Below are 26,559 nucleotides of genomic sequence, written 5' to 3'. Positions count from 1 at the left end.
GTTTATCCTTTGTCAGTTTATAAAAGGTGCATTGTTTTGATTTAGTCACGAAGAAAGATTGACCATGGAAATGAAGGTCAAGTTCCAGGAAGCGTACCTCTGCAGTGGACGTAATCATCGACATCAAACACTACCAATGTGCTTATGTTTGTACCACAGTTGGTCTTTTTTTCACAGCTGCATACGCACAGAACAAGCAGAATTCTGAAAACAACGTTTGAATATTTATGAAATAACTCTTGGATTTCATTTATCATGTGTCTTTAGAATTTGAAATACTCAGATTATAGACCTATAGTTACAGCAGTAGTATTTTGTGACCGTTTAATATTAACTTTCTCTTCGACTTTCATATTTCCTAAAATATGAACTGAAACGAAACGTACCAAGTTCAGATAAGTTTAGCTTTAAAGCAATCCACTTTCATCAAATTATCTCCCAAACATCACACGAAAAACGAAAACCAAAGATAGGACTAGGTCTGACACAGTTTGCGTGACCGTTAAACCTATAGCTTTGACGAGTGTAGCCAAGCGCTAAGTCACGGGAGGCGAGACAGAGCCCCATTATCTGGATGATCAAAGTCCTTGGATTTTTTTCTAATTTCAGACGGCCTTTTCGTCTCGCGTGCTGCATTCCAGTTGCAGTGAAAACGCATTAACGTAGGGTGTAATTAACGAGGCCTTTTCAGCAATTACGTTTGTAATGAGTTGACGAAATCGAATGATAATTCAGCTGTTTATCATGGTGGTAGGGAGAGGTTTTCCGCTCGTGTGCTCATAGCGCTATAAATAAGTACGCATGCGAGTAACAGTAACCTTCAAATCGAGAGAAATTTATCGTTTGCGCGTTTCCACTCGCACGCTCACATATTTAATTGCACACATGTAAGTGTTCAGACAAATACACACACGGTAACTGCTGCATACTTCCACAACATTAACATCATACTCCTACACACAAATTTATCAAGAGCACATTGAACCCTCTGACATATATACAATGTCTTTCACATACATATTGCAAGCACGCTCTCGCTTCCAGTCCAGGCCTTTCCTTTCCAATATACACCTTTTTTTAAAACAGTTGCCCAGTACTTTCTAGTCTTCCGCTCCTCCTTTCTCCTAGTATTTCAGAATTGTTCAGTTTATTCCGTAACTCATCGCCCTTTATTCTTCCACACAACCGAACCATATTGAAACGCTGATATTTCCTTTCACGTATGGTAATCTTTTTAATACTTATGCTTGTCTCCATATTTCTTATCCTTTCTGTTCTTTAGTACCACACACACACACACACACACACACACACACACACACACACACGCACACACATATGGACTGGAATAGTGGCTTAAAAGGTACAAAAGAAGGAAATTAATGGTTTTTTTATAGCAGTTGTTTTTGGCCTTTCATGCCTTTAGCCTTCTCGCCTTGCTTTTCTCGAGGACTATATGTTCTCTTAAAAAATTAGACTTCATTTATCTTTGTAAAGAGAACTATTTATTCTAATGACTTTTCTTTCTAGTATATATTTTTTCGGGTGGGTCACTCACTCACTCTACCGTTCCTGGCCTAATTGACACCCATTGTCACTCACAATACTCCAGGAAATAGTCTGTCCATTGTTTCTTTGAAAAGTGCCATAGTCTTTACTCCATAGCCTTCCATTAGTATTATCTGCGTCATTTCCGTTTCTCGCACATTTTACCTGTTTTCTTGACTTACTTATTGATATATTTTAGGAAAAAATTATTACACTTAATTAGGCAAGTTAAAGTTTCACGAAATAAATCAGTTAGCAATTCCACTTCGCTGTGTTGGGAAATATGTTCATATTACAAAGAGAAACTGTCGAAGGCTCCTCCTAACCAACCGTAGACCCATCTATCGAACACGCTGTAGATTACATTCTCTGAACAGATTTTGCTGAGCGGTAGGTTAATAATTTCTGATCCCCAGACTTCCTATATAATTATGCTGGTAAGTCTGCACTTCCTATATATATTTGGCTCTTCCTATATATTTTTGGCACTGCCATTTCGCCTGGATTGTGAACATCAAGGCAAAAGTGGAATCAAGGTGATTTTGAACTTGTTTGAAATCGTTCATTTGTTTGAAGGAAATAGATGAAGTCCAGAGATTCTCTTGACACATATATTTACAGATAAGACTTTTGTCACATGCGACAAAATCACAGCGTTGCAAAATAATAATAATAATAATAATAATAATAATAATAATAATAATAATAATAATAATAATAATAATAATATGTTCATGGGATGCCGTGGTTATCAAGCTCACCAGTGAGAGGCCGGAGTTCGATCCTATAGGGAAAAACAGTTTAACTGGTCATGAAAAATAATTATTTGTGCCTTTGTTGAGGCTAGCGGCGAATTAGGATCTGGTGATAAGGCGACTGTGCTGGGTCGCAACCACGGTGCAAAGATGACATGAGACTAGCAACTTTTGTAAAAAGCTTACAGAGAACCGGAAACTTAAGACCCTTTGTAGTCACCTAGTCCAAGAAGAAAAATGGACAACAGAGCAAAAATGATGACATCTAGAGCAACAACAATTATAATGATTACGACAAATCGTGACTACCTTTACAATCACCAACAGGAGTTGTAAGAATGATAAAAATGCAACTAACTCCAATTCGCGTGTTGTTGTTTTTTTTTTTGTCCACAATATTTACGATTTTCCCTCTTGGATATGTGAAACAACTTTCACAATCTCCGTGAATGACTTTTTTCTTTGACGCATGAGAATGATCACGCTGGGAACTGTGACGGTTTTTTGAAGCTCCAGATGACTGAAATTAGCACCAGTCATCGCTAGACTCATGTAGCTACCTCGCATAAAAAGCTTTCCATTCTGTCTCTCTCTCTCGTGGAAAGTCTCACTATCTCTCAGACTTCGCTATTTGTCAAATACACTATTGTGACATCTTGCTAGGCTGACTTTTTTGACGATGCATTTTTTTTTTTTATTTAGACAGTTTAGGTGAGGCTAAACTGTATAGGACTACCGTTAGCCTGGAATACCTTGAGTGTAATTAAGTTTAGCTATACAATATGGTCTTTGTTACCTATCTTACTTCGTTACTTGTATGAGGCCGCACACTCGAAGCATCCGAGAAGTTGATGGGTTAATCCACCTTGAATAAATAACACACGCCATTACGATGAAAGTTGTGGAGGCGCGGCTCCGAATTTCCTCACACGCGGAAGAGCGGCGTTTCCCAAGTAGAAGAAAAAGAGTAGGAAAACAACATATGGATGGGTGAAAGTGATCTCTTAGACGGCAGCAGCTTCCGTGAATTTTAAGATTCTGAATTACATTATTACATGGTAGATGGTCATCAGTTTCCGGGTTTGGCTTCAGCCTGTTACCGTACGCGCTTTCTGAGAGTTTTACTTCTTTTTTTGTTAATGCTTCATTGAAGTAAGTGCTCTCAGTTACGTTGAATATTATAAAAAAAAAGTGTATTGAAAGTTTTGGCATTTACTGTGGAAAATACAACTCACGTACAATCATACTGTCAGGTTTCAATTTGTTTTTAATCTTCAGTAGCGACTACCTCTTAAAAATCACACACACACACACATTGTTTATTCTTGGTGCGCACTGCTTGTTCATATATATAGTGTATATATATATATATATATATATATATATATATATATATATATATATATATATATATATATATATGTGTGTGTGTGTGTGTGTGTGTGTGTGTGTGTGTGTGTGTGTACATTAAATTGTATACATGTATTTTGTGTATTAAACTATAAAGAAATCTTCATTAAACATCATGAATTATCAGACTAATACATTCTCTTTTTTTTCTAATTTCAGATGTCACAGGAGCATCACAGCTGTGAGTAAAAGTTGAAATATTTTATTATTAATATTAGCTAATGAAAAAATCTCAGCTTCTAACGAAACTGAGGTACTTTCTACAATCTGCTGATGAGAAAGATGATTTAACATTTTTTTATTATTTTCTGAAAACTTACGTTGGTCGATTCTATCATGATTTCACAACAGCTTTGGAATTATCTTCCTGGGCCTGTTTTCCCTTATTCTCATAAGCTTTTTTATTTTCTTTCTTTGGGTCTGGGCTAGAAGGAGGTTTGGTTACCCATCCCTCTGGCCTACACTCAATGAAAAGATGAGTGGGTTACATAAACTCGAGAATCAACCAGTTTGTTTAATCCCGGATGTGGTTCAGCTGCAGAATCTGGAATTCTCCTCCCTCTCTCGTGTTCCCCGATTCATTCAACACTTTTCCCCTTTACTCTGGGGCTGTGGAATTCTATTCTTTCTTCCGTTTTCCTTAGGAGGAAGCTCCACTCGTCTTCCTTTCGCTTTTTTTCGCTTTGCTTTCATCGATCTTTGCATTAAAGCAATTTTTCGGAACAAGGACCACCCGGATGTGAGGATGGTAAGAGATTATTAGCCAGATTTTCCCACGAGGGATGTTTTGGTACAACTTTGCAATGATTGTTTGAAAAGGCATTTTGTGCTTACCTGCAGTGTGACAGAATTACAACACAGTGCCTCCTCGAAGTTGTGATTTTCCAACCTGTCATGTGGAGTTTCAATGAGGTGGATTAACGTGAGCAGAGATCAAGAATAGATGAGATTTTACAATGGCACAGCCTATGCCATTGTAAAATCTCATTTTCTGCAAACAAATGAGATTTTACAATGCCACAGGCTATGCCATTGTAAAATCTCATTTTCTGCAAACAAATGAGATTTTACAATGCCACAGGCTATGCCATTGTAAAATCTCATTTTCTGCAAACAAATGAGATTTTACAATGCCACAGGCTATGCCATTGTAAAATCTCATTTTCTGCAAACAAATGAGATTTTACAATGCCACAGCCTATGCCATTATAAAATCTCATTTAAACAAATGAGATTTTACAATGGCACAGCTTTTAATGGGGATGCAACTCGATGTCCTATTTTTGTGGCTGGTCGTATGACCAAGATATCAACGTTTTGATGGAAGTAGATAAAGATCTGTTCTTAATCTCTGCTAAAGTTCCACCTCCTTGATACTGCGCATGCCAGGTTGGAAAATCACAACTTCGAGGGCGAACTACTCTGTAATCCTGTCACTCTGCAGGTAAGCACAACACAACTTTTCAAAAGCCTATTGAAAATTGTTATCGTCTGGTTCTTTTGTCATTTATCTTCTTCACAACTACTTCAAGCAAACTTTCCTGGCTTATTTCTTGATGAAGCTATAGTTTGCTCTAATGGTGAGACGACCTCTTTCTCTAGCACTTGTTTTTCAGACAGTTCCTTTCTCAGAGTTCCCATTACTCCTGGTCATCTTATCTCTAGTCCTCTCTAGTTCCACACCAGCAAGATGACTGGTCCAGTTCATATGATTGTATGATTCCCTGAGGAATTTTCAGATGAACTCAGTTCCTCTCAATTCTGCTTCATTGCTAGTTTCTGAGGGCCCTCTGAAGCATACTAGGCCCACGAAACAGGCAGTTTTATGGCCGAAAGGAAGTGATTAACCATCAATAAAATATGGAGAATTATAAAGTAAAGTATACCTTAGCTCAACCAGACCACTGAGCTGATTAACAGCTCTCCTAGGGCTGGCACGAAGGATTAGATTTATTTTAAGTGACTAAGAACCAATTGGTTACCTAGCAACGGATCCTACAGCTTATTGTGGAATCCGAACCACATTATAACGAGAAATGAATTTCTATCACCAGAAATAAATTTCTCTGGTTCTTCACTGGTCGGTCGGAGAATCGAATGCTGGCCCAGCAGAGTGCTAGCCAAGAACAATACTAACCCGCCCAGTGAGGAATATGGAGAATTATAATAATTAGGAAAAACAAAATCAGGAAGAGAATTCCAAAACAGCAACAATAAAAAAAAGGAATGATTTCCAGGGTGAGTGTATGAAGTGGTGGACTGGCTGGTTTTAGAAGAATGTCTGTATGTTGGAAGAGCACTGTACCCTTCAGCTCTACTAGACATTAGTCTAGTTTAGAAAAACCAGTTGATATATATATATATATATATATATATATATATATATATATATATATATATATATATAGTGACAGATAAGAGTTGATGCATATTGAGATGCCATAACTTCCAACTGTTGCTCATGTTGTGTGAACTAATCAACCTCATGAAATCCATATCAACTCATTTTACTAAACTAGCCTAACTCCTGTTCCTTTCCCTTAACTAACCTAACCTTTGTTCCCTCCCTAATGTAACCTAGCTTCTATTCCCTCTCCTTACTTAGCCTAACCTAGCCAACAAACTAATTTCATATATGGTTGATTGTCCAAGTAAGTAAACTGGGAAATGTAGGTGCCTGAAGGTACCCTCAAGCAAAGGAATTAATAGCATGATATCATTACTTAATTGTCTTAATAAGCATATTTTTTTTTATATTTATGTTATGAATGTGTCATAAAACTTTCTCCACGAAAAAACTTCCGCTTTTCAGGGAGACCGAAATCCGACGGCCTCGCCAAGAGACTGTACAGGAAGACTTCAGCAAAGGCTTCAGCAAAGATTTTGCAGCAGATATGCCCACAAAGGAATTCCTTGGCAGTTTCCACCATGGTAAGTAGACTCAACAGGAGAGAGAGAGAGAGAGAGAGAGAGAGAGAGAGAGAGAGAGAGAGAGAGAGAGAGAGAGAGAGAGAGAGAGGAAAAAGCCTTGCGTACAGATTTACATGCACAAGGAGTTCATCTTTGGTTCGACAGTGAATGAATGACTGTAGCACAGTAGCAGCGAATATCGACTTGTTTTTTCTATGCAATCATCCTCAGTTGATGAAACGACTTAAAGATGTCAGAACTTTCAGCAGAACGAAAGGAAGAGAAGTAAATATAGAAATTAACCAAGCGTTTTTGTGTACTGTATTGGCCTTACACACATTTTCAAAGTACTGTCATCACAGATAAGCAGACAGTGCATTGCAAAGAATGAGAAGAAAAAATGCAGAAACCATTGATTGCTCAACTGATAAACAACACAAGGGACCAACTGCTCACCTAATTGATAAAAGCCACTCAAGAAAAAAATTACTACTGTTCTTCATTCGATAATATTACGCTTATCAGAAGATTGCCGGGCCTTGAACCAGCCTGACTACCTCATCTCTTGAAAAAGGATCACAGTTAGGACCTGAAAGTACTCGAGATTAAAAGTAATATATGTAAATATTTACCAGTAAACAAGTTATACACAAGAATCGTGTGGGTTTCTCTTTCCATCTTCAGAAGAAAACTGATAGAAGTTTTTGTTTGGTTCATTACGCTTATCATTAGCATTGTAACGTACAATTCCTTCTGCATCTCCTCACACTACGGCTTGGTCGGAACTATTCGTATGAACAAATACAGCATCAAACGTATTTCCTGTTTAGGAATATTCGTGTGCTCTAAGGCGGACATCCAGGGATTTCCCACTCTGTCCCAAATAGGTTGTGGAGCAACCAGCTCACGGGATCTTGTCTGGGCAGCTGTTCTTGTTGACTGTTGGTCTGATTTCTCGTTGTTTAACGTCCGAGCCTTGAAAATGTGCATAAGGTGAACTTCTGAATGCGTTTGGTACACATTAATTTTCATTTCTCTTCTTGGCGTTTTGATTTCATGTTTTTGTGGCTTAGTATAATTTGATTTCGTGTTTTGTATATTATATATGTACATTATATATATATATATATATATATATATATATATATATATATATATATATATATATATATATATATATATATATATATATATGTGTGTGTGTGTGTGTGTGTGTGTGTGTGTGTGTAAAGCGAGTTAATAAAATACTTCAGTAAATGCCTGTTATATAATGTGTTATTTTGCATGAGTTCCATAATAATTTAGAAAAGTGTATATAAAACAATTTTAATTATTATGATACACATTGATGATGAATGATACAGGTGTTACGTAACAAAGAGTGATCTTCTCAAGACAGAATATTACTCTTCTTCTTCCTGTATACACTTCGAGATCTGTCCTTGTCTTGTCTTTTTGTCTTGTCTTTCTGTTTAACCTACTTAGAACACAACAGACACCTTCGTAAAAGAATGCACTGACCTTTGCTTCGTATTTGTTTAAGATTATTTTTATCGACTTTTCTCATGAACATTATATTTCCCATCGTTATTCCTGAGTGACATAACATTTTAAACAAATAAACTCTTCATTTCCTGAGAAATGATCTCTTGTAACTCTGTCTTCTTAAAAAACTTTGACCTAGACTAATACAACTTCTATGTTTCTGTCATGACCCAACAGTTTTCCCTAATGTCTAGTTAGGAAACATAATCTATTCTAGAATAAAAAACCTAATAACCTCCTCCCATAAATTCTTCATTTACTGAAACTTTCCTTCTTGTTCAACCTGTCTTCCAAATATTTTAAGGAACATCCATGCCACCTAAAAATTATGTACGCCATTTCATCCTTGTGTTACAAACATCTCACAGGCAGACAAAAGCGACAAGCGGGGGTCAGTTCAGCTATCGATAGCATACTGAACTCCCCTTATGGTTCAGATCTGGCAACTGACCACCTGCAGGCACTGCTCACTCGTAACAACTTCCGCCGTCCTGCCAGAGACTCAACCGGGTCAGTTCTTGTAGCACAGCCCCAGCCTCCTAGGACTCAGTCATTCCAGCCCAACTTCAGAGCGCAGGAGCAACGCCAACCTCCTCCTGTGGCACAACCACAACGACAGCCACAGCCCCAACCAACAAGTTTTAGGCCATTGACCCCCAACTTTAGTTCACAGCAGCGCCAACCCCCTCCTGTGGCACAACCACAACGACAGCCACAGCCTCAACCAACAAGTTTTAGGCCATTCACCCCCAACTTCAGTTCACAGCAGCGCCAACCTCCGCCCACTCAGAGTTTCTCTCCAAATCAGCCTGATTTCTCTGACCAGCGAGGTCGAACTGGAGGGAACGAATTTGGCTTCCGGTCAAGGCCACGTTCTCCTTCAAGACCGGCAAATCGCCCACCTCAGTTTGTATCTAGAAATGATGAACCTAGAAAAGAACCATTTCCCTCAGCAACATTTGCAGGTCAACAGTTTGTAAGACCTTTCCCAGCATTTGAAGATTTCTCCCAGCCCCAAAGACAGTCCAGACAGAAGCGTCAGATTGCACAAGAGGAAGGGATATCGCAAAAGCTTACTGAAATATTGAGCACCCCCTACAATGGTGTTATTCCTAATTCCATAAGCTCCCTTTATGATAGGAATGATAGATTTCCAAGGAAATCTCAAGTAAATGCTGTTCCTCCAAGCATTCAAGCAGCTGAAAATACAGGTACTGAAAATCAAGGGGCTACATCATCAGCAAATCCCTTTGAAATTCCTTTCGCAATACCAAATTTCTTTGAACAGTTTGGAATTCAGAAGAGAAGTGCAGATGTAGCAGCTAGGAGGCAGGGCATTGCTGACGCACTTGATGACATTATTCATGCTCCTTATCAAGGAAGTGTTCCTTCATCCATTGAGAGTTTGTTTAATTTGAACAAAAATCGATTTGTGAGGAAAACAAAACCTTCGACCAACGTAAATCTTATATCTCAGCCAGTTCCTCAAGGCCAGCCAGCTATTAACGTTCAGAGTGCAACACAGCTTACTCCATTAGCTTCAGACGACCCATCTGTTGCAGCAGGGCGACTTGTGCCCATCTCACAAGACCCTTCTGGATACAGCATCAATTTGGGTTCCAGCCACATATTTTACAGAGCCAATCATGGCAGGAATAAACGTTCTGCAATTCGCAGGCAATCTAAACCTCATTATGTGGTCAGAAGGTTCCCACTTAGGAGAGTCCAGTCTAACCGTTTAAGGCCTCATACCAAAGGAGGAAAGTCTTCTGGCAAGGAGCAAGAGCATGACTCTAAAAGAAACCACCTTAATAGACACCCTGGAGGAGAATCAGAGGAACATAAAAGACATAACAATCTTGATATTGCTTCAGTAGACGTCATCAAACCTCTTGATTTCATATCAAATTTCAACACCCCTTTTGAAATTGAAATTGACGTCGAAGATCTGCATAACCTAGAAGCTATCTCATCATCCGAGGAACTTGCAGTTCAACCCAGTCAGGGGCAACGACAGACTACACAAGACCAGCCTGCCGTTCCCTTCCGCGGACGAGCTCGACCTCAACCCTTCACACCTCCGGGTTTACGTCCTGGCCCATCACCCCCAGCCTACATTTTACCAGCCTCTTCGACAGTTCGTGCCCCAAGGCATTTAATCATGGAAAACAGACGCCTGCCAAAGGCCACACGACAGCTAGACATTCCAATCCACCGCAGGTCTATGGATGTTGCAGAGAGCGGGCAGTCCGTACACGAAGTTTCTCCCGGTAAGGCAAGGACAAAGAGACGCGACTTAAGCTCCTCACATAGTGACCTTAACTAACATCAGAGCAGTCAGACTTGAAGAAAGGCTTAATTTACCAAAAGACTCTTTCAGACTGAGCAAGACAAAATAACTGTAGTGTTCGCCTTCAGTTCTAAACCCTGTGACTCAGTGACACTATACCTAACCAACCATTTGCCCAGTGACAATCCCTCAACTGAAATGACTACAATCTAGATTATTATGGCCACTAACTATTGTATGTGCAACTGACAGTAATATAAATCTGCATGCTGCATGCAACAAGATTTACATCGATTGTTAATATTACATGACGTATGAGCAAATAACATAATTTAATAGCTTTTAGATGATCTAACTTAACTGGAATGCCTCCACTGGAGACAAAAGTTTCATGAAATCTTTTCAAGTCTTTGAAATTGATAGACCACATTCAAACATTCATTCCAGCTGGGTTCTGAAAATGAATAAACTAATAAACGTCTTACAGATATGGGTTATCAGACACTAATTCGTGTGATCAGTTTATCATATTTTGCATTTTGTTTAAAACAAGACTAAATTTGAAGCCCACACATCAGACTGATATATGAGTGCAAAAATATATTGTTTAGATAACGCGAAGGTTTGCCATGTCACGGAATCCTACTTCGCTAGTACGCAAAGTATTTGAATAAACCCTCTTTCAATAAGGAATTGAGTCATTGGTGTTCGTGATGTTAATGGACCTCTTTACCAAACAGATAACCCAGCAGCCAGGGAGGACAGCAAAGGCTTCATGGAGGGAGTACCCCATCGTTTCCCATCATTTCCCGAAGTTGGTGGGTTTGGCCCCATGCCAGCCAAGAAGGAGAATGTGGGTAGGTATTTTGATTCTTGGTTATTTCATTAATAACATTGTTTAATGCTTGAATTAGTTCGAATTATTTGGTAGTCTGGATTCTGCAAAATTAAGCAACGTGATTTCAGTGGGACATGACTGATTTTAGTGTTTTCTATGTAGTTAATCGTTATTGCCCTTGCATGATATGTCCAACTAATTTATTAACTGAGTACTTAATTAACTTAAATTATCCTTTTATTCTTTATAGATGTGTTTATCCAATCTCTCACCTGCGGGTTAGTTAATGGCCACTTTGGCTTGTAGATAAGGTACTATTTTAAGAAGCATGAAAAACAAACACATCACATCTTAATTTCTGGTCTATTTCTGTAGCAGCCATGAGCTTTTCATTATTACTTTCACCAAAAGAGTTCTATTGTTGTCACTAATTGAGAAGCTAAAGCACATTGTCCATTGTGTCTGGGATCAAAAGGAGCATATGTAGGAAGAAGAAGAAGAAGAAAGAGAGACAGTGTTATTGTTTACACTGCTGTCGTCAGAAAAGGTTAGCATGTCAGCTTCGTTGTTGGGGAAGTTTTGGCAAGGCTTCGTCTCCTTGTCATCCGGGTTCCTTCATTTATCAGAATAACCAAATATAAAGAAAAAAAAACGTCTAATTCTACTTATGAATTTCCAGGTACTGACAGCTTCATGGTAGAATTTAAACCACCAGTTGAGGTAGAAATTCCAGACATTGAGGACAACCAACCTCAATTCAATCTTCCCCAGTTTACACAGCAGGTGAGTAGTATCATACGGACACCAATTACTGCAGTTGGAAAAGATTTTTGATTGATTACTCGCACCATGGCCAATTGCATCCGATTCAAACTTCAAGAATCCCTCTTGCTTGACTCTTCTCAATTCTGTCCTGATGGTTCAGCTGAACCATTTCAACTCTGCTGTGACTTCTGTCTTTATCGAGATGCATCTAAACTTCTCAGAGGAATGAAATACCTTTGCAACAGACATTTTTATGACTTCTTCTTAGTAGAGAAAATGATGATCATATTATTTGCTACTGCAGTTCCCACAAAGTTTAAAATCCTTGTCGTGAGTGCTCACAATCTACGCATCTGGAGGCTTTGCCTTGAGTGGGAGAGCATCAAGGAGGCTGCATAATATTCTGATCTGGAATAAATCAACTTCCCTGCATGATATTCACTCCATCGAGACTAAGCGATTTAAACTCATATTTTTTCCTTAACATCAACTCTTGGTAATAACAACACAGTTCCATTATCCTATTGGTCTTTAGTTAAGGAAGAGAGAAGGTGCATGAGGCTCGCCTAAGATATCTGTCTTACCTATCTGTCCTCTTATACGCCACAGTAGATAGAATCGCCCCCTTTGGCACGTTAGTTTGCTTCAGCAAGCCTCGGGAAGTGACTATAACATGTATATCCAGACTTTTGCAAAAGTTAGTTAGTACAGTCGTCATAGTGGCTGGTGTGGAGATCGAGGAGGGGTGGGGTGGGGGTGATTGATGGAGAAAGGGTGGTAAGGCACCAAAACCAAGGACGCCTTTATGGAATCCCTAGAACAAAATTGTAACTTATGAACGCTCAAAGTAATATGTTTGTAACCAATCTAATTAATTACTTAATTATGACGTTAAAGAGGACATGTTTTATTGTATTTTGAGGTATGAAATGGGGTACACAAGTCTGAGCTGTTGTTTATAGGCTATTTTGGAGACATTAAAACTGTGAAGACAATGTTCAGTGGTTACAGGTCTAGATGTTAAATAACTTTTTGATGTTGGAAATGATTTACTGGATTAAATTTTACTTGTGACATTCCTAGTGCTGTAATGATTTTTCTTCTGAATCTGCATTTTACTTGATGCCAAGAAACAGGGCTGTGCTCACATGTATGTCAGCAGAATTTAACCTGAGAGTCATATGGGTGGCAACCTGATAAGTTTGGGCATAAGATGCTTTCAGGTTTCAGAAGGTGAAGTTTGGCTCAAATGCCAGACTCACAAGCTTCTACCAGAGATTCCCCACCAAAGAGGACCACCTGAGCAAGCAAAAGACTCTTGTTCTCCGTCAGTATTTTGCGCGTTCCAAGGAGTAGACATGCGTTATCCCCCTGTAATGTGCTAAACCCTGATAACAGACCAGATTCATTTGTTCGGTAGCACTCTTTGATGGAGAATTGTCTGATAGATGCTTAAGCCTGTGACATTTGATTTAAAATTTTCATCATCCAAAACCTGACAGTCATCAGACACCCTGAAAGCTTGCTGGCTCAGCTGGAGACTTCAACTCTGCTGAAGTATGGATCTGTTTCTAAATGGGCTTGCTTTCGAAACACCTGGGAACTCATAGTAATCTCCAGACATAATTCTTCAGATCTAGGATGATTTTATTATCACTTGACATTTCAAACTCCTTTGATAGTGTCGGGAAACGTCTTGTTAACCAAAATCACGGGTCCTAGTGCATTATGCAGCAAGTTGAAAAGAAATGTCTGACAGACTTCTTTTTCCATCTTCTCTAACAGAACCGGATCTTTTTATCTACTCTCTGCACCTGTTCTGAAGAGGAAGTTTCAGGGTTGTATTATATCTCTTTCTTCTTCTTCTTCTTCTTCTTCTTCTTCTTCTTCTTCTTCTTCTTCTTCTTCTTCTTCTTCTTCTTCTTCTTCTTCTTCTTCATAGTGTTAATCTGGGCAAAGAATCTTTATTCTGTGCCTGTGCCTCTTATGAAATTTTTAGGAACTTCAGCCGGCGAATATTAAATTTCATTATTAAGAATAAATTCATGCTTAAATAAAAAGGAATACTCTTTTCTTGAAAGCTCATTCATATCGATGCCGATTGCATATGTTTGTTACGTCATTATGTAGCAGTAATTTGCCAAACAGTAAACTTCCAAGATTAAAGAAATTCAGTTTAGTATCCACTTCAAAATATCAATAAACTGGCTTTAACATTTAATTTAAGAATGAATATAAGTGAGTGTCCATCCCCTCTCCCTCAGAGAAAGCTTCATTTTCACTTCGAATTTCCTACTTTCTAAAACTTTCTGTCAGAACTGAGGTTATGCAAGTAGACTGTGCATCTAGAAACTTAGAATGTAAGCATGGGAAATTTTTCATTGCTTGTGACCTTCCTTTTTCCACATCTAGTGGCTTGAAATATCCTAGGGTCAACACCACCTTTAGACAAGTGGTTCTGAACCTGGGGGAATTCCTCCCTATGGGGATAATTTCAGAGTCTCAGGGGGGAATGTGACCACAGACTGGCAGGCTCAAACTGGCTCTGGGACCAGACAAAACGCAGTGTGCATCGGTCCGCCGTACTCAGAGGTCACGCTGGGTTTTCTCTCCTTTAGCTTGACTGTTTATGTTAATATCTTGTTGCATATTATTTGGAATACACCATTGGAGGCAGACAATTTTGGAAAGGGGGAGGGGGTGGGATGACATTCTGACATATGGTGAAACGGTGCATTGGCCAAAAAAGGTTAAGAACCACTGGTCTAGCCAGACTGTCCTCATGTCAGTTTTGAAAAATCCCTTATCTCGAATAATAACAACTTTCGAAGTTTATATTCTATTTTTCTGGTCAAGTTCAAGTTAAAATTATAATTTCAAGTTTTAGCCATAATCATCTAAACACTGAGGTCCAATAGTCTTAGGATTTAGCTGTGATAACCCTGAAAGCTTATTCATACCGATACTGTTAGTCCTGGGATTTAGTTCAGTGATGCAAATAAGTGATGAACAATCTTGGAAACATCCTTTAATGGGCATCTTGGGAGGTAATTTTAACAACCCTGGAATTTATCTCCTAATAGTCGTTACATTTTACCAAACCAACGACAGGATCTATGGCTCAAATAGTTCTGGAAACTAGCTCGAATAATCTTAAGAGTTATCAGTTCTAATAATCATGGGATTACTTAGAGGGGTCAAATCTAGATAAAAGTAATACCGAAACAGGAATTCACAAAAATGACCAGAGGAAAATGATAATTATCGGAGATATAGGGCTGCTTCTGTAGTTCATAATTCACTATGCAAAGTGACATCCTATCCCACCGAGTGACGAGAAAGTTAGAGAGATCGGACAGCTTAATAAGGAGGAGCAAAGTACACGAAGCCGTGAAGTTTAAGGTCGAAGGGACCCTGCCTACAGTGTGCCAACTAATGCAAAAGGGAGGGGGATCTTGCCCAGATAGCGATCCCGAAGGGTTTTAACCCGGTATGTATCCACCTTGCGGCGTGTTGAGTTTCAGCAAGCCCGTTGGGGATGACCATAGAAACATAAACAAAAGACTGTAAATATCATAAAGACAATGACCCCAAGAAATATTAGTCCTGGATAACGACCCCCGAACTTTGCTAGGGGTCACTATGTAGGAAAGATCCCAAAAGGGAAATTTTACACAGTTGCTTAGATTTTTTTTTTTTTTTTTTTTTTTTGTAGGTAGGCCACTTCGGTGCGCAGGATTTTGCATGAATTGAACAGACCGATGATGACTTTCAGTTTAATGCCTCGCCTTCCCCCTTCCTGTATTGTTTTTCCCCTTTTTCCGTTTCGTAAAGTAAGAAATGTTTTATGTATTTTTTCGTGTTAACTTTCCCTGTTTACGTTTCGCTTTACAATGAATGGCTTCTTCTCTTCTTCTCTTATCGATGTATTATTTCTTATTTTGTCCTGCATTTCATTCTCGTTCAAACTGCTTGTTCTTCGACGTTTTCATTCTTCTGTTGTCTTTTATTTCCTCTTCATAAAAATTTGCTCCCTTTTTTAAGCAAAATACTTACTTTATATCTTGACTTCTCTTGTTTCAATTTATAATGACATCAGTTTCGAAGTCTTCATTCTTCTTTTTCCTTTCATTTCCATTTCATCAAAACAGGGTTACTGTGCTCAGACCTCTCTCTCTCTCTCTCTCTCTCTCTCTCTCTCTCTCTCTCTCTCTCTCTCTCTCTCTCTCTCTCTCTGGGCATCGTGCGCACGACTGACTTGTTTTGTTTGGTTTTTACAGCAGTTGCAATAAGACGTGACAACAACACATCACCTCAGACCACAGGTGAGTGAACGTTGGCGTGGGAGATGTGTACAGTTTCCTGTCTGGGATTTTTTTCTGTTTTCTCCTTTACTTTCCCCCCCGTGTGCTTTCACCCTCCTCCCCACCCCACCCCCGGATTCGGTTCGGTTTGGTCTTTTCCTTATCCTTGCCCTGAACTCACGAGTACTCCGTGTGTTGTTTCTCAAAGGTTGCTTATCTGACAGTCTTTCTGTAGGCCTATGTGCTAGTGGCTAGAGGTACGGTGTCATGTTCGTATTTTCCTATTTTTCTCTTTATTAACCTTGCTTTCATTTTTTGCCTTCTGGGCTTGGGTCAGTTTGGTCTCTTCCTCATGCTCGTTCTGTACTCACGAATTACGTCATCTGATGTGCTCAAAACACCTGGAGATTTGTTAATTAATGGCTGCCTGACCATTGCTTCGCTTTGTTGTGTTCAGAATCTTTTTGAGTGTTTAGATCAAAATAATGCCTTCATTAGTGACCGAGTTCTACCTCTGACGTACGCTTTTCATTTTTATTAATGACCTTCGTTGTAAAGTAAACATCTGTGCAGAGTTGTCGAATGTGGCATTTTTGGCTGGTTTGTATAAATGTGAAGATTTAGAAACGAGTAATAGAGGGGCGCCTCTGATTTTTATTTCAAGAGTAAGACAGAAAGGAAAGATAAGTTTCTGACATTCTAAATGTCCACTAACAAATCAGGTGTGAGTTTTGTTTTTACATTATAACTAATACTGTAGTTACATGACTGGGTGATCAAGCAGCATGAGAGAGAGTTTCCCATTTAATTCTTTTTTTGTATCTCTTTCGAGATGGACAGGATTCCTTCTGCTCTTTACGCCATTTTGAGAAGGTATTTAACTGGGTCTTGTAAATAATTTCCTTTACAATCAGTGTTTGGATTTAAACCAGTCTGTTTCAGGTCCATCCATGTCTGCTGTAAATCTTTCATACTTTTATTTACTGATTGGTTAGCAAATTCTTGCAATGTTACTCTCAGAATCTTATGCCTAGTTGCCTTAAAGCGTATTCTTCTTATGCCTAGTTGCCTTAAAGCGTATTCTGTTGAGGTAATTTGAACTTTCTACAAAACAGGCATTTCTTCTTCTTTTTTTAATTTCCAAGTGTGTTAATGACAGTTCTCTAGTGTCTTAACTTCTTAAGCCATAATATTTGTTATCCTGAACTTTGCCTATCAGTAGCTGACGCTTTGAAATTGCTGTTATTTCTTTCCTGACTGCTACATGTGACTAACAGCTAATGCACCTAATTCCAAGTCCACTCTTCAAGAAGGAGGTCTAGTAGCTATGTATGGGACACACCGTCTAGTTTCCCTTCCGGGTCCTTGCTCCTTGTGGCTGTGCCTCAGAGATTCTTGAAATTCTAGACCGCATTCTATATTCAGACGTCACCACTTCTTGCAATACCACCTTATTAATCTTGCACCCTGTTACGATAGACTTTTAACTGAAAAAACTACAATTATAAGATAAGAGAAACTGTATTGATGTAGTATATATAAAAATAACAGATTACCAGACCCCCTGGGCTTTCTCGTCTTGTAAAAGACCTCTGGCTATTTATTTGTTTCTTTATTATTGTTTTTTTCATTATGCTTTACCACATAACTCAACAATAACCTACTACATAATGTGATTGCGGTTTAGTGTTAATTATACTTGTCAGTAAATAATAACAAATCTGACACAACTGTTCTCTCTCTTTTCAGAAACAAGAGATTTCGGTCCCACATCCCAACAGCAGAAATAGCCAGAAACTCGAGAGAACTAAGAGGGCTAATGAATTCGACACAGCAGATGACATATCATTAGTGCCCCAGAAGAGGGTCAAAAGAGTTGACACAGACGACCCCATTCCCCCAACCAACTCTCCAGCACAATCGAGAAAACTCCACGACAACCAAGCAGCTTATTCGGACATTCCCTTCGATTTCCAGCCATTTCCAGAGTTCCAGTATCCAGTTTTCCAGTATGAGAAAATCAGGCCCACTATAATCCCGAGCAGGGAATATAACGTTTCACCACAACCTGGCAGAGGAATTAATAGGAAAGTCGAGATTCGAACGTCGGATGATGACTTCATTGTCCCAGATAGCCAGAGGTTCTACCCAAACTTTAATCCCCGATTCACCCCAAGTCACCAGGGTCCTGCGAGCCAGTCGTTCTATCCATCCACCCTCCCTACATCAAGAGGACCTGCCCTGAGAACTGCAAGGTTTAATGGCCATGGGCCTGGCTTCAGAGAAAGTTCAGGGTTCAGAAACACCGCAGGTTTTAGAGATTTCCATGATACTTTCTATGGACCAGGAACGCGGGAAGCTGTCAACAGGCCAGATTTCGTTTTTCCCAGCAGTAAGAGACCCGCACATCCTGAAAATGAACCACTAGATAATACCTTGCTTGGTTCAGGGAACTTCGAAATTTTGAAAGGTGGCACATTTTTCGATGAAGATGACCCAAACATATACGACGGTTACGACCACGATCAGCTCTTGCATGGGGATTACTATGGGTCACATTCCCCTTCCAATAGGCCCCACACAAACAACCACGTCGATGATTTCTTTTCCAATTTCAGGGACTTCTCTGAATTTGCAGCCAGGAGGTCTGATGAAGGAGGAGTGGATGACCACTCATTTTTTGGTTCTGAGCAAATCAGTCATGTAGTCAATATCTCTCAGCCACATTTACCTGTTGTGTTTGTTAATGAGACCTCGCTAAGTGACGAGGGTTTGGCCAAGGACAGTGCCGATAAAAAGGACCCGCCCAAAACGCCAGAGCCCTTAAAGGCTAAAGAGGTTCCCAAAGCATCAAGCAAAGAAAACACAAAACAAAAACACCTCAAGCCACACAGGCAACCAAAGAACATTCAAGAAGTTATGGAAGATTTAGAAGCTTCTGAATCAAGTGATAACATAGTGTCTTCTTCATCCACAGACGAAAAAGATCCTATGGTAGCTATGTTCTAGTACGTACCTATAAAAAAATCTACTCAACTAGACCCACCTCAATTTTATTTAAATATCACTTTAAGGAAGTCGTTGTCATTAAGAGAACAGTGTACTAGTCTTTATAATATCTGTTTTATTTACAAATGAGTGTTAATACTAAGGCTCCTGGGATGAACAAAGGAAATATGTGCACATCAGATGCAAATAAGTGATCAGTGAGAATGCATAGGCCTAAGCACGTGTTTTCCGTACGTATGCAGCTGAAAGATTACTGTGAGTTCTGCCTCAGGTTTTCCCGTTGAGAGGTGCTGCTCGTAGTTTAATGGAATGTTGAGTCCTGATCTCGTCTGTTTCGTGTGGTCAGTCGCTGTCTTATTGAAGTGTGTGTTTTGAAAATAACTACAACGTTGTTATGTATTAGTAGTAGTAGTGTTTATCAGTGGTTTGCTCCTAGAATTATATTGTTGGAACCTGTAGTTTGGGTGATCCTTCTGTCCAGCCGGATTCTCGTTGTTATTCACCTAGCTATATTTTTGTTGCCCTTGTTTGTTAAATCCTTCCTTCTCAAGCTGGTCTTGAGAAATTCTACCTCTCAGTGAGAAAAGAAGTTTCCGAATTATATCAGAATTTAATAGGTTTTGCATTTCTTGGACTGATTTTGAACTTTAGATAATTACGTATAGAAAATTTCTTCCCTCATTGCAGAGTTTCTAGAATACTTTATTGCCAAATGATATATTCTCACCATTTCGACTTTTATGAATATCATAATTGTCCACTGCACTGTATAAATACCTACTGCAATAAAATGATTAAAATCCTAGTCTTGTGTTTTCATTGCCGGTGAACATCATTCTGCTTTTTACTAATCATTTTGAGTGTTCTCAATTAAAGCTCTGTCACGAACGCGGGAAAACACACTTCAGTAAATATAATACAAACTGTAATACAAATTCCTAATGCTGGTACAAAATTGATGTTATCTCTAGAGTAGCAGCAGATTTGAATGGACCTCAGCTATTTGCAAAAATGGTAAATGCCAAACCAGCAACGACTGAAATAAAGACAATTTAGACCTTGAAGAAGTAACAATAGACAACTGCCACAGCAATAAAATCTTGAATAGATAGAAAGTCGAGATAAAAGGGGACGCAAAACAATATACAAAACCAAAGCTGACAAGGAAATTGAAAGATAACATTCTCAATGAAAAGAAATTGACGTAAAAAAAGAAACGTTTAAGTAGAAGTTCACTGAATTATGTACAAAGGAAACAGTAATAATGATAAAAGCCTATCCACAATGCATATGCTGGAACTAAAATGCAACTATACATGGAAAACGGAAGACATGAGCTCAGAATTGCGTAGGGAAGAAGAGGAAGCTGAACATAAGGATATGATGGCGAAACTGCATAGGGTATAAACATTACGAAGTAAAAATTAACGAGATGGCACAAGAAACCTCCCCAAGTAAAGAAGCAGCAAGAATTTCAATTAATAAGAGTGAAGGGAGTCAGGGTTATATTGAAAAGGTAGGTGTTATCAAGGTAATTTAAAGGATATGAGTATGAACAATGGACCATGTAAACAAGGAGTGTAAAACTCCATTCACGTCTTCATTATTGGTGGTTAACAAAGATTTTTCGTAAAAGTAAGATAGCTGAAGCTCTGTGTTTTAATTTATTAAGATAGATGCTACTGCCGTGATTAATATCGGTATTACATTGTATACCTGCTGAAAATATTTGAATGCTTAGATTAAGAGGACATGTTAATGCAGTCGAGATGATGGCAGATCCCCACATTGGTGTTGATAACCGCGGAGACGTAAGTTTACCTTTTTCGCCATGGTAGTTAATTAAGTTTTGTTTGTGAGTTACTTACTCTTGTTTATAGGTTGGTTAATCTTTCGTTAATTTGAATTACCACTAAGCTAGGCATTTTAGTGTTTAGTAGGGGTGCCAAGAGGTCGCGCTAAAAGAACTTCGGGAACCTCTGTTTGAGAGTAGGGAGAAATTAATTACTATAATTTGACTCGTGTGGCTACTTGCAGTCCCGACGAATTGGTGTCATGGCTCGATAATCAATGTTTTGGTAAAATTTTACTTTAGAACATTATTAAACATTAAAAACATTGTTAATGTTTTCTTTAAAACATTATGACATTTGGGATTTGAAATTATTTACCTGTCCGATGCGTACGTGGACGGTTGACGTCCGTTATGCTAATAAATAACGAAACCAATCACACCTAACTTAACCTAACTTAGGTTACCAGGTCTTCACTGTAGGGCATGATATTAGTTTGAAAACATTCCGTAAACTTACCTCATTATGAATGAGTGGGCTAATGTAAAATATGGGGTTTCTGAGTGCTTGATGTAATTTTTAAAAAGTTTACATTATTACATATTACTGCATCACATATATTTCGTGGGTTTCTTATCTTGGTATTCAGCTCAGTCTTTTCAGTCTTCAACACGGAATGGCTGAAATGCCTGTGTTTGTGTTTATGGCTTAAGTTTCGTATTTCATATTTCAAAGGATTGTTTTTAATCCTTTACAGTTTACACCTCCTCCTAATTCTAGCAACATTTGGAAACCATTCTGGGAAACCTGGGTTTTTGAGTGGGAGAATACAAAAACTAGTAAAGTGTAGGAATGCATCCAAATCAAATCTAACTTAACCTAGAGTGCCTGGTCATACCTAACCCACTCTAACCTAATCTAAGAGGCTGCAAATAGCAAAGTGGAATACAGGAATTCATGCGCAACTTCCCCAACTTAACCTATGTTGCCCGTTCTTATATAATCACCCTAAACTAATCTAAGAAACAGCAGATTTTAACGTGAAGTAGAGCGATGCATGATCACTTAACCTAACCAAACCAGGGCTGTTGGATGCTGAAGGGTATCCCCCTCCCACCGATGGTGACCTAGGGTGCCAAGAGTCAAAAAAACAATATTTGCTGGGCTGTATACTGTACATTGGTTATTTAATGTCCTCATTTGGTCCTTCAGTGTTGTAGAACTCGAGGTGTATGTGCTGAAGTATGTTGACCATTTCCAACGGAAATGAAAGTCCTTTTTATAATAATCACATAAAAATTATCAGAATAACCCAACATCCTGTCACTCATTTCTGAAGTAGGGTAATTGCTACAGTATTGTTTCAAAGGGAATACAAGCTTTTGTCTTTTGTATGGATATAACTTTGGCAGAAGCTTGTTAAGTCATTGAACCTTGGTAACAAGGTAGTTAATTAGCAGCAAGTGAGTGAGGGAGGGTGAGATTACACCCTTGCTTAACTGTCAGAATTCACGTTTGTCTTCAGCCATGCTGATGTTAGAATGTCTTTAATGCTGCTAGACTTTCCTTAACTTGGCTGTTATTGAAAAATTTGTTTGAATTCTCCTTAATTCCATTTTGACAACTTTAGCATTTCTCTTTACCTGGGTTTTGATGGTTGTGCAAATGATGGTGTCTCATTCTCCTGTGAGAAGTATGATCACTGTAGGTGTTCAGGATAAAACAGGACGTTTGGGTGCTCTCTGTCACCCACGAACAGTGATTCCCCACACTTTGTTGGTGTACATTGTTTCAGAACTGGATTAAGTGTGTTTATTAGTCACCTGTTCCTTGGAAGATGAAGAGGACAAAGAGGAAGTGTCCCAGGAAGGCTCAGTCTATGTCATGTGTTCCCTGGGTGATGGTGGATGGTGTGATGGACTTGCTTACTACAATCACCAACCCTTGTCCTGCAGTGCTGTCTCCTGTTCTTGCTGTGCTGACTTCTCTGAGGCCTCTGAGTGACATGGATCTTTTGTAGTTTCTGGGGCCTTCTCTTGGGTTAACAGGGACCTGTCCCTTTTTGCCTTCTTGAAGCACCTAGCCTTAGCTAAGAGATCATACATGCCTTGGTCTTAGCAGATGCTTCTGCAGTAACCTCTCTTGACTGAGGCACCCATTGCAGTTCCTGATGTTCTTGCTGTTGATGCTCTGACGGAACAGGCATAATCCTGTCCGTTCAGAGATACCTGCCAAGACTATGTCCTTTATTTGCTTAGGTGTGATTAAAGAAGCCCAAGGGCACATTGTTCTCCTTCTCCTGCCTTCCTCCTCCTATTCCTCACTCTTATAGAGGGGTAGTGCTGTGTACCTCATATGGTACACTGAAGGTATTACAAAAGGATGTTTGGAGCATTCCATTGGCCCCTAGCTGCATCCACCCATTTGCCTTATATGTTACCTCAGCTCCCACTTCCTTTTTTTAATCTTGCAGTCCAATATCACTGACTGTTACTTCTTAGTGTAACTGTGATATTTTCTTCCAGTTCCACCTTTCTGGATCTCTTTATCTTGCTGTCCAACTACTCCAACTCCCTCTTTTCAGTGTCTTATTCTCTGAGTGGCAGAAAGTTCCCCAGTGCTTGGCTTGAGAGTCTAAATTTTGTAAATCAAATCAAATCCTCTTCCACACCCTTTTTTCTGCCCTGTCTTTAGACTGGAGGAATTATAAAAATGGCGTGGAAAGCAGCCCCTCATAAGAAGGTTAAGTCATTGAAGTTTTGTCGTGGGTGTGTACGTTGCTGAAGAGGGACGATGATCTCTATGACCATTTGTGGATCTGGACTAGCACCAGTATGACCACCCTCTTGTGCGGGCACCATCCTGGACAGGAAAGGTAGCATGTGCTTGCTCACCTTGATTAGTGAATGGGGCTGGGCTGGCTTGTTTTGTTGCTAGTTCTAGACCTGAGGGCAGAGGAGTGAATCATCCTTGGCTTCCTTCATACCTTCTAATCGTGACTTGGAATGGTCCGTTCTGGAAACTTGTCTTCATAATCTCTGAGCAGATACTAAGACAGTTTGGTGTATCTTCAACCTCTACTTAAGTAGAGGGCCCTTCTCGATCTGTTGTGGATCCTGTAGGGCCTAATGTTCCCTTACGTATGAAATTAATCAGGCATTGTTAGATTGATTCACTAATTGATTATGAAATTTAGGTCTTGAAGACCAAGTGCCGGAACTCATCAGAATTATTCAGCGCGAGGCATAGTTAGAGAGGCACTGTGTGAGGCCATGGGGCTCATTTGTGAGTGTAGTGGCCTCAGGAAAGCAACCAAGGCTCTTCCTTGGTACCATGTGTTCTGTGTTGGATGCACTGTGGATTTCACCTTGGAGGCTAAACTGTCATTCTGTTTGTCCATGTACGATACCCACTTGATCAGGGCATTCCGAAGGAGGTTGGTTCCCTGATCTACAGATCAAAGAGCTCTTTTGTATCTAGGTGCTCCTCCAAGCTCCTTTCCCTGCCTTTGATGCATCAGCATAAATATTATGCTACTTAGGACACAGATGAGCAATCTCTACCATAATTACTTCATGCAGAAATGATTCCCATCTTGTGCCCTGAAGCACAAGCCATGGAGTCTGTTGCAATGGCTTTGTTTTAAGCGTCATTGTAGTTGGGCCCTTGCCTCAGCACAGCACCAAGCTTTACCTTCTCTGGTGCATCACCTGTGGAATGCAAGGTAAAGTTTAAGAGGAGGTTGGTATCAGGAAGGAGGACCTTGACATTTTTTTCATTGGTCTGTGAACTTGAACTTTAGATACTTTGAAGCTGTTTGGGGTAAGTTGTCAAGACAGGTTTTAACCTTTGAAGGCCAACTCTTGCCTGATATGGCTTTGACTTGGGCCATTGTAGTCAAGGCCAAAGGGTATGAGAAATTCACCACAAGATAGGGACAATGTTTCTATGGCTAAGACCAGGTGAAATCAGTCATAAGACCTCTGTTTTGGGTGTCAACCCTTACTGTTTTATTCAACTGTACTCTAGTCAAGAATCTCTTATAGTCTTAGTGTTATGGTAGGGTAGGTTTGAAAATTAATATGGAATATGCTGTAAGACTGTTTGAATGGATCTGCAAAACTGTGCATAGGACATAATTTTGCAGGTCTATAGAGTGCCTTTTGTGGAAAAATAGCCACAGTAAGCACTGTAAATAAGTGTTGCATCAAGACCTCCAACATTGCTATTAGTCCTCCCTTGCAAGCGAAGTTAGAGAGGAACTTTGACAAGGTCTTCAGGCTCATTTGTTATGGTGATGGCAAACTTGACTCATCATCAGGTGTCTTCTGTTGAGTGCGTGTTTGCTTTTGCCCCAGAAGCTTTGCTGTTGCTTCATTTGGCCTGGCCTCTGCTTGGTCATTGTGTATTGGAGGAAGTATAGTACTAATATTTCCAGATTTGAGAGCTTTGTTTCCTCTAGTTGTTCAGCCAGTTTGCTTCCCTTGCCTTTGAGGTGACGGCACAGATATAGACATATTAATTGCTCTAGTCCTCATATAATATCTTTCCACGTACTTGTACAGTACTTAAACTTTATTGAGATCAAAAAACCTGTGGATCCTTGAAGGCAGCCTTAGTTGTAAGATTAAAATAATATCTCATCTCTTTGTGATGAGAGTTTAAGTGCAGGCAAGACTATGAAGATTTTATATGCCATGGAAAAAGATAACTTTTTTTATTGAAATTATTGGTTGTTGTCATTAAGCAATTTCAGTTTGGTAAAGTAAAGAATCATGGTGTTTGTGTTAAACTTGAAAATATTTTTTGAATGAAGGTTGTAGTGAGAGAATTCACTTCAGCTGTACATAAACAAGTTTGTTTGTCCTACCATTCAGGGTGGAAACGCCTGTGTTATGTGTAGGCTTTTATCAAAGAGAGCAACTTTGTGCTTTTGATAGACCTGAAGAATCCATTTTTCCAGATACATTTAGAACCACCTCCATTTTGTCTGTGACAGTCCAGTCAGTTCAAGGCTATGCTTCAGACTGTTGGCTCCCCCACAGACATTGACACTGGTGTTGGTTTGGGCCCATTTGCTCAGTATTTCTTCGTGAAAATATCATGATGATTGGTTGATCTTGATGTCCTCCAAGGTGCAATTGCTCTGAGTTCGGGATTGACTTCTCTACCCTTGCCATGATCTTGGGATCATGATTAATTAGAAGAATTCACATTTTCAGCTTGTGTATAAACACACACAACATTATCTCTCTCTCTCTCTCTCTGTCTAGTAGGTGTAAAATTACTAAATACTTGTGATTTGTGATTATTTGTCAGTTGGCATTAGCTGGCTTAAATAGTAATACACTAAGTATAGTTGGAAAGGCATTTATCATACTTTTAAATGCTA

General features: G+C 39.3%; 1 protein-coding gene across 2 annotated transcripts in view; it reads left to right on the top strand.

Annotated features, from left to right (window-relative positions):
- Positions 1-20,179, top strand: part of LOC136836920 (uncharacterized) — a 76,978-nt gene extending 56,799 nt beyond the window's left edge. For both annotated transcript variants that reach the window (XM_067101404.1, XM_067101405.1), the window contains exons 2-7: positions 3,873-3,894; positions 6,526-6,644; positions 8,537-10,438; positions 11,199-11,315; positions 11,976-12,079; positions 18,115-20,179. In XM_067101404.1, coding sequence (XP_066957505.1) covers positions 3,873-3,894; positions 6,526-6,644; positions 8,537-10,438; positions 11,199-11,315; positions 11,976-12,079; positions 18,115-19,374 — 3,524 coding nt within the window. In that variant the 3' untranslated portion in view covers positions 19,375-20,179. The remainder of the gene's footprint in view (positions 1-3,872; positions 3,895-6,525; positions 6,645-8,536; positions 10,439-11,198; positions 11,316-11,975; positions 12,080-18,114) is intronic.
- The last annotated feature ends 6,380 nt before the right edge of the window (positions 20,180-26,559 follow it).

The sequence above is a fragment of the Macrobrachium rosenbergii genome, chromosome 57 (genome assembly GCF_040412425.1).
Source record: "Macrobrachium rosenbergii isolate ZJJX-2024 chromosome 57, ASM4041242v1, whole genome shotgun sequence".
Classification (NCBI taxonomy): domain Eukaryota; kingdom Metazoa; phylum Arthropoda; class Malacostraca; order Decapoda; family Palaemonidae; genus Macrobrachium; species Macrobrachium rosenbergii.
Note: the sequence above shows the minus strand (reverse complement) of the source record. Positions and strands in the feature narration are given on the sequence as shown.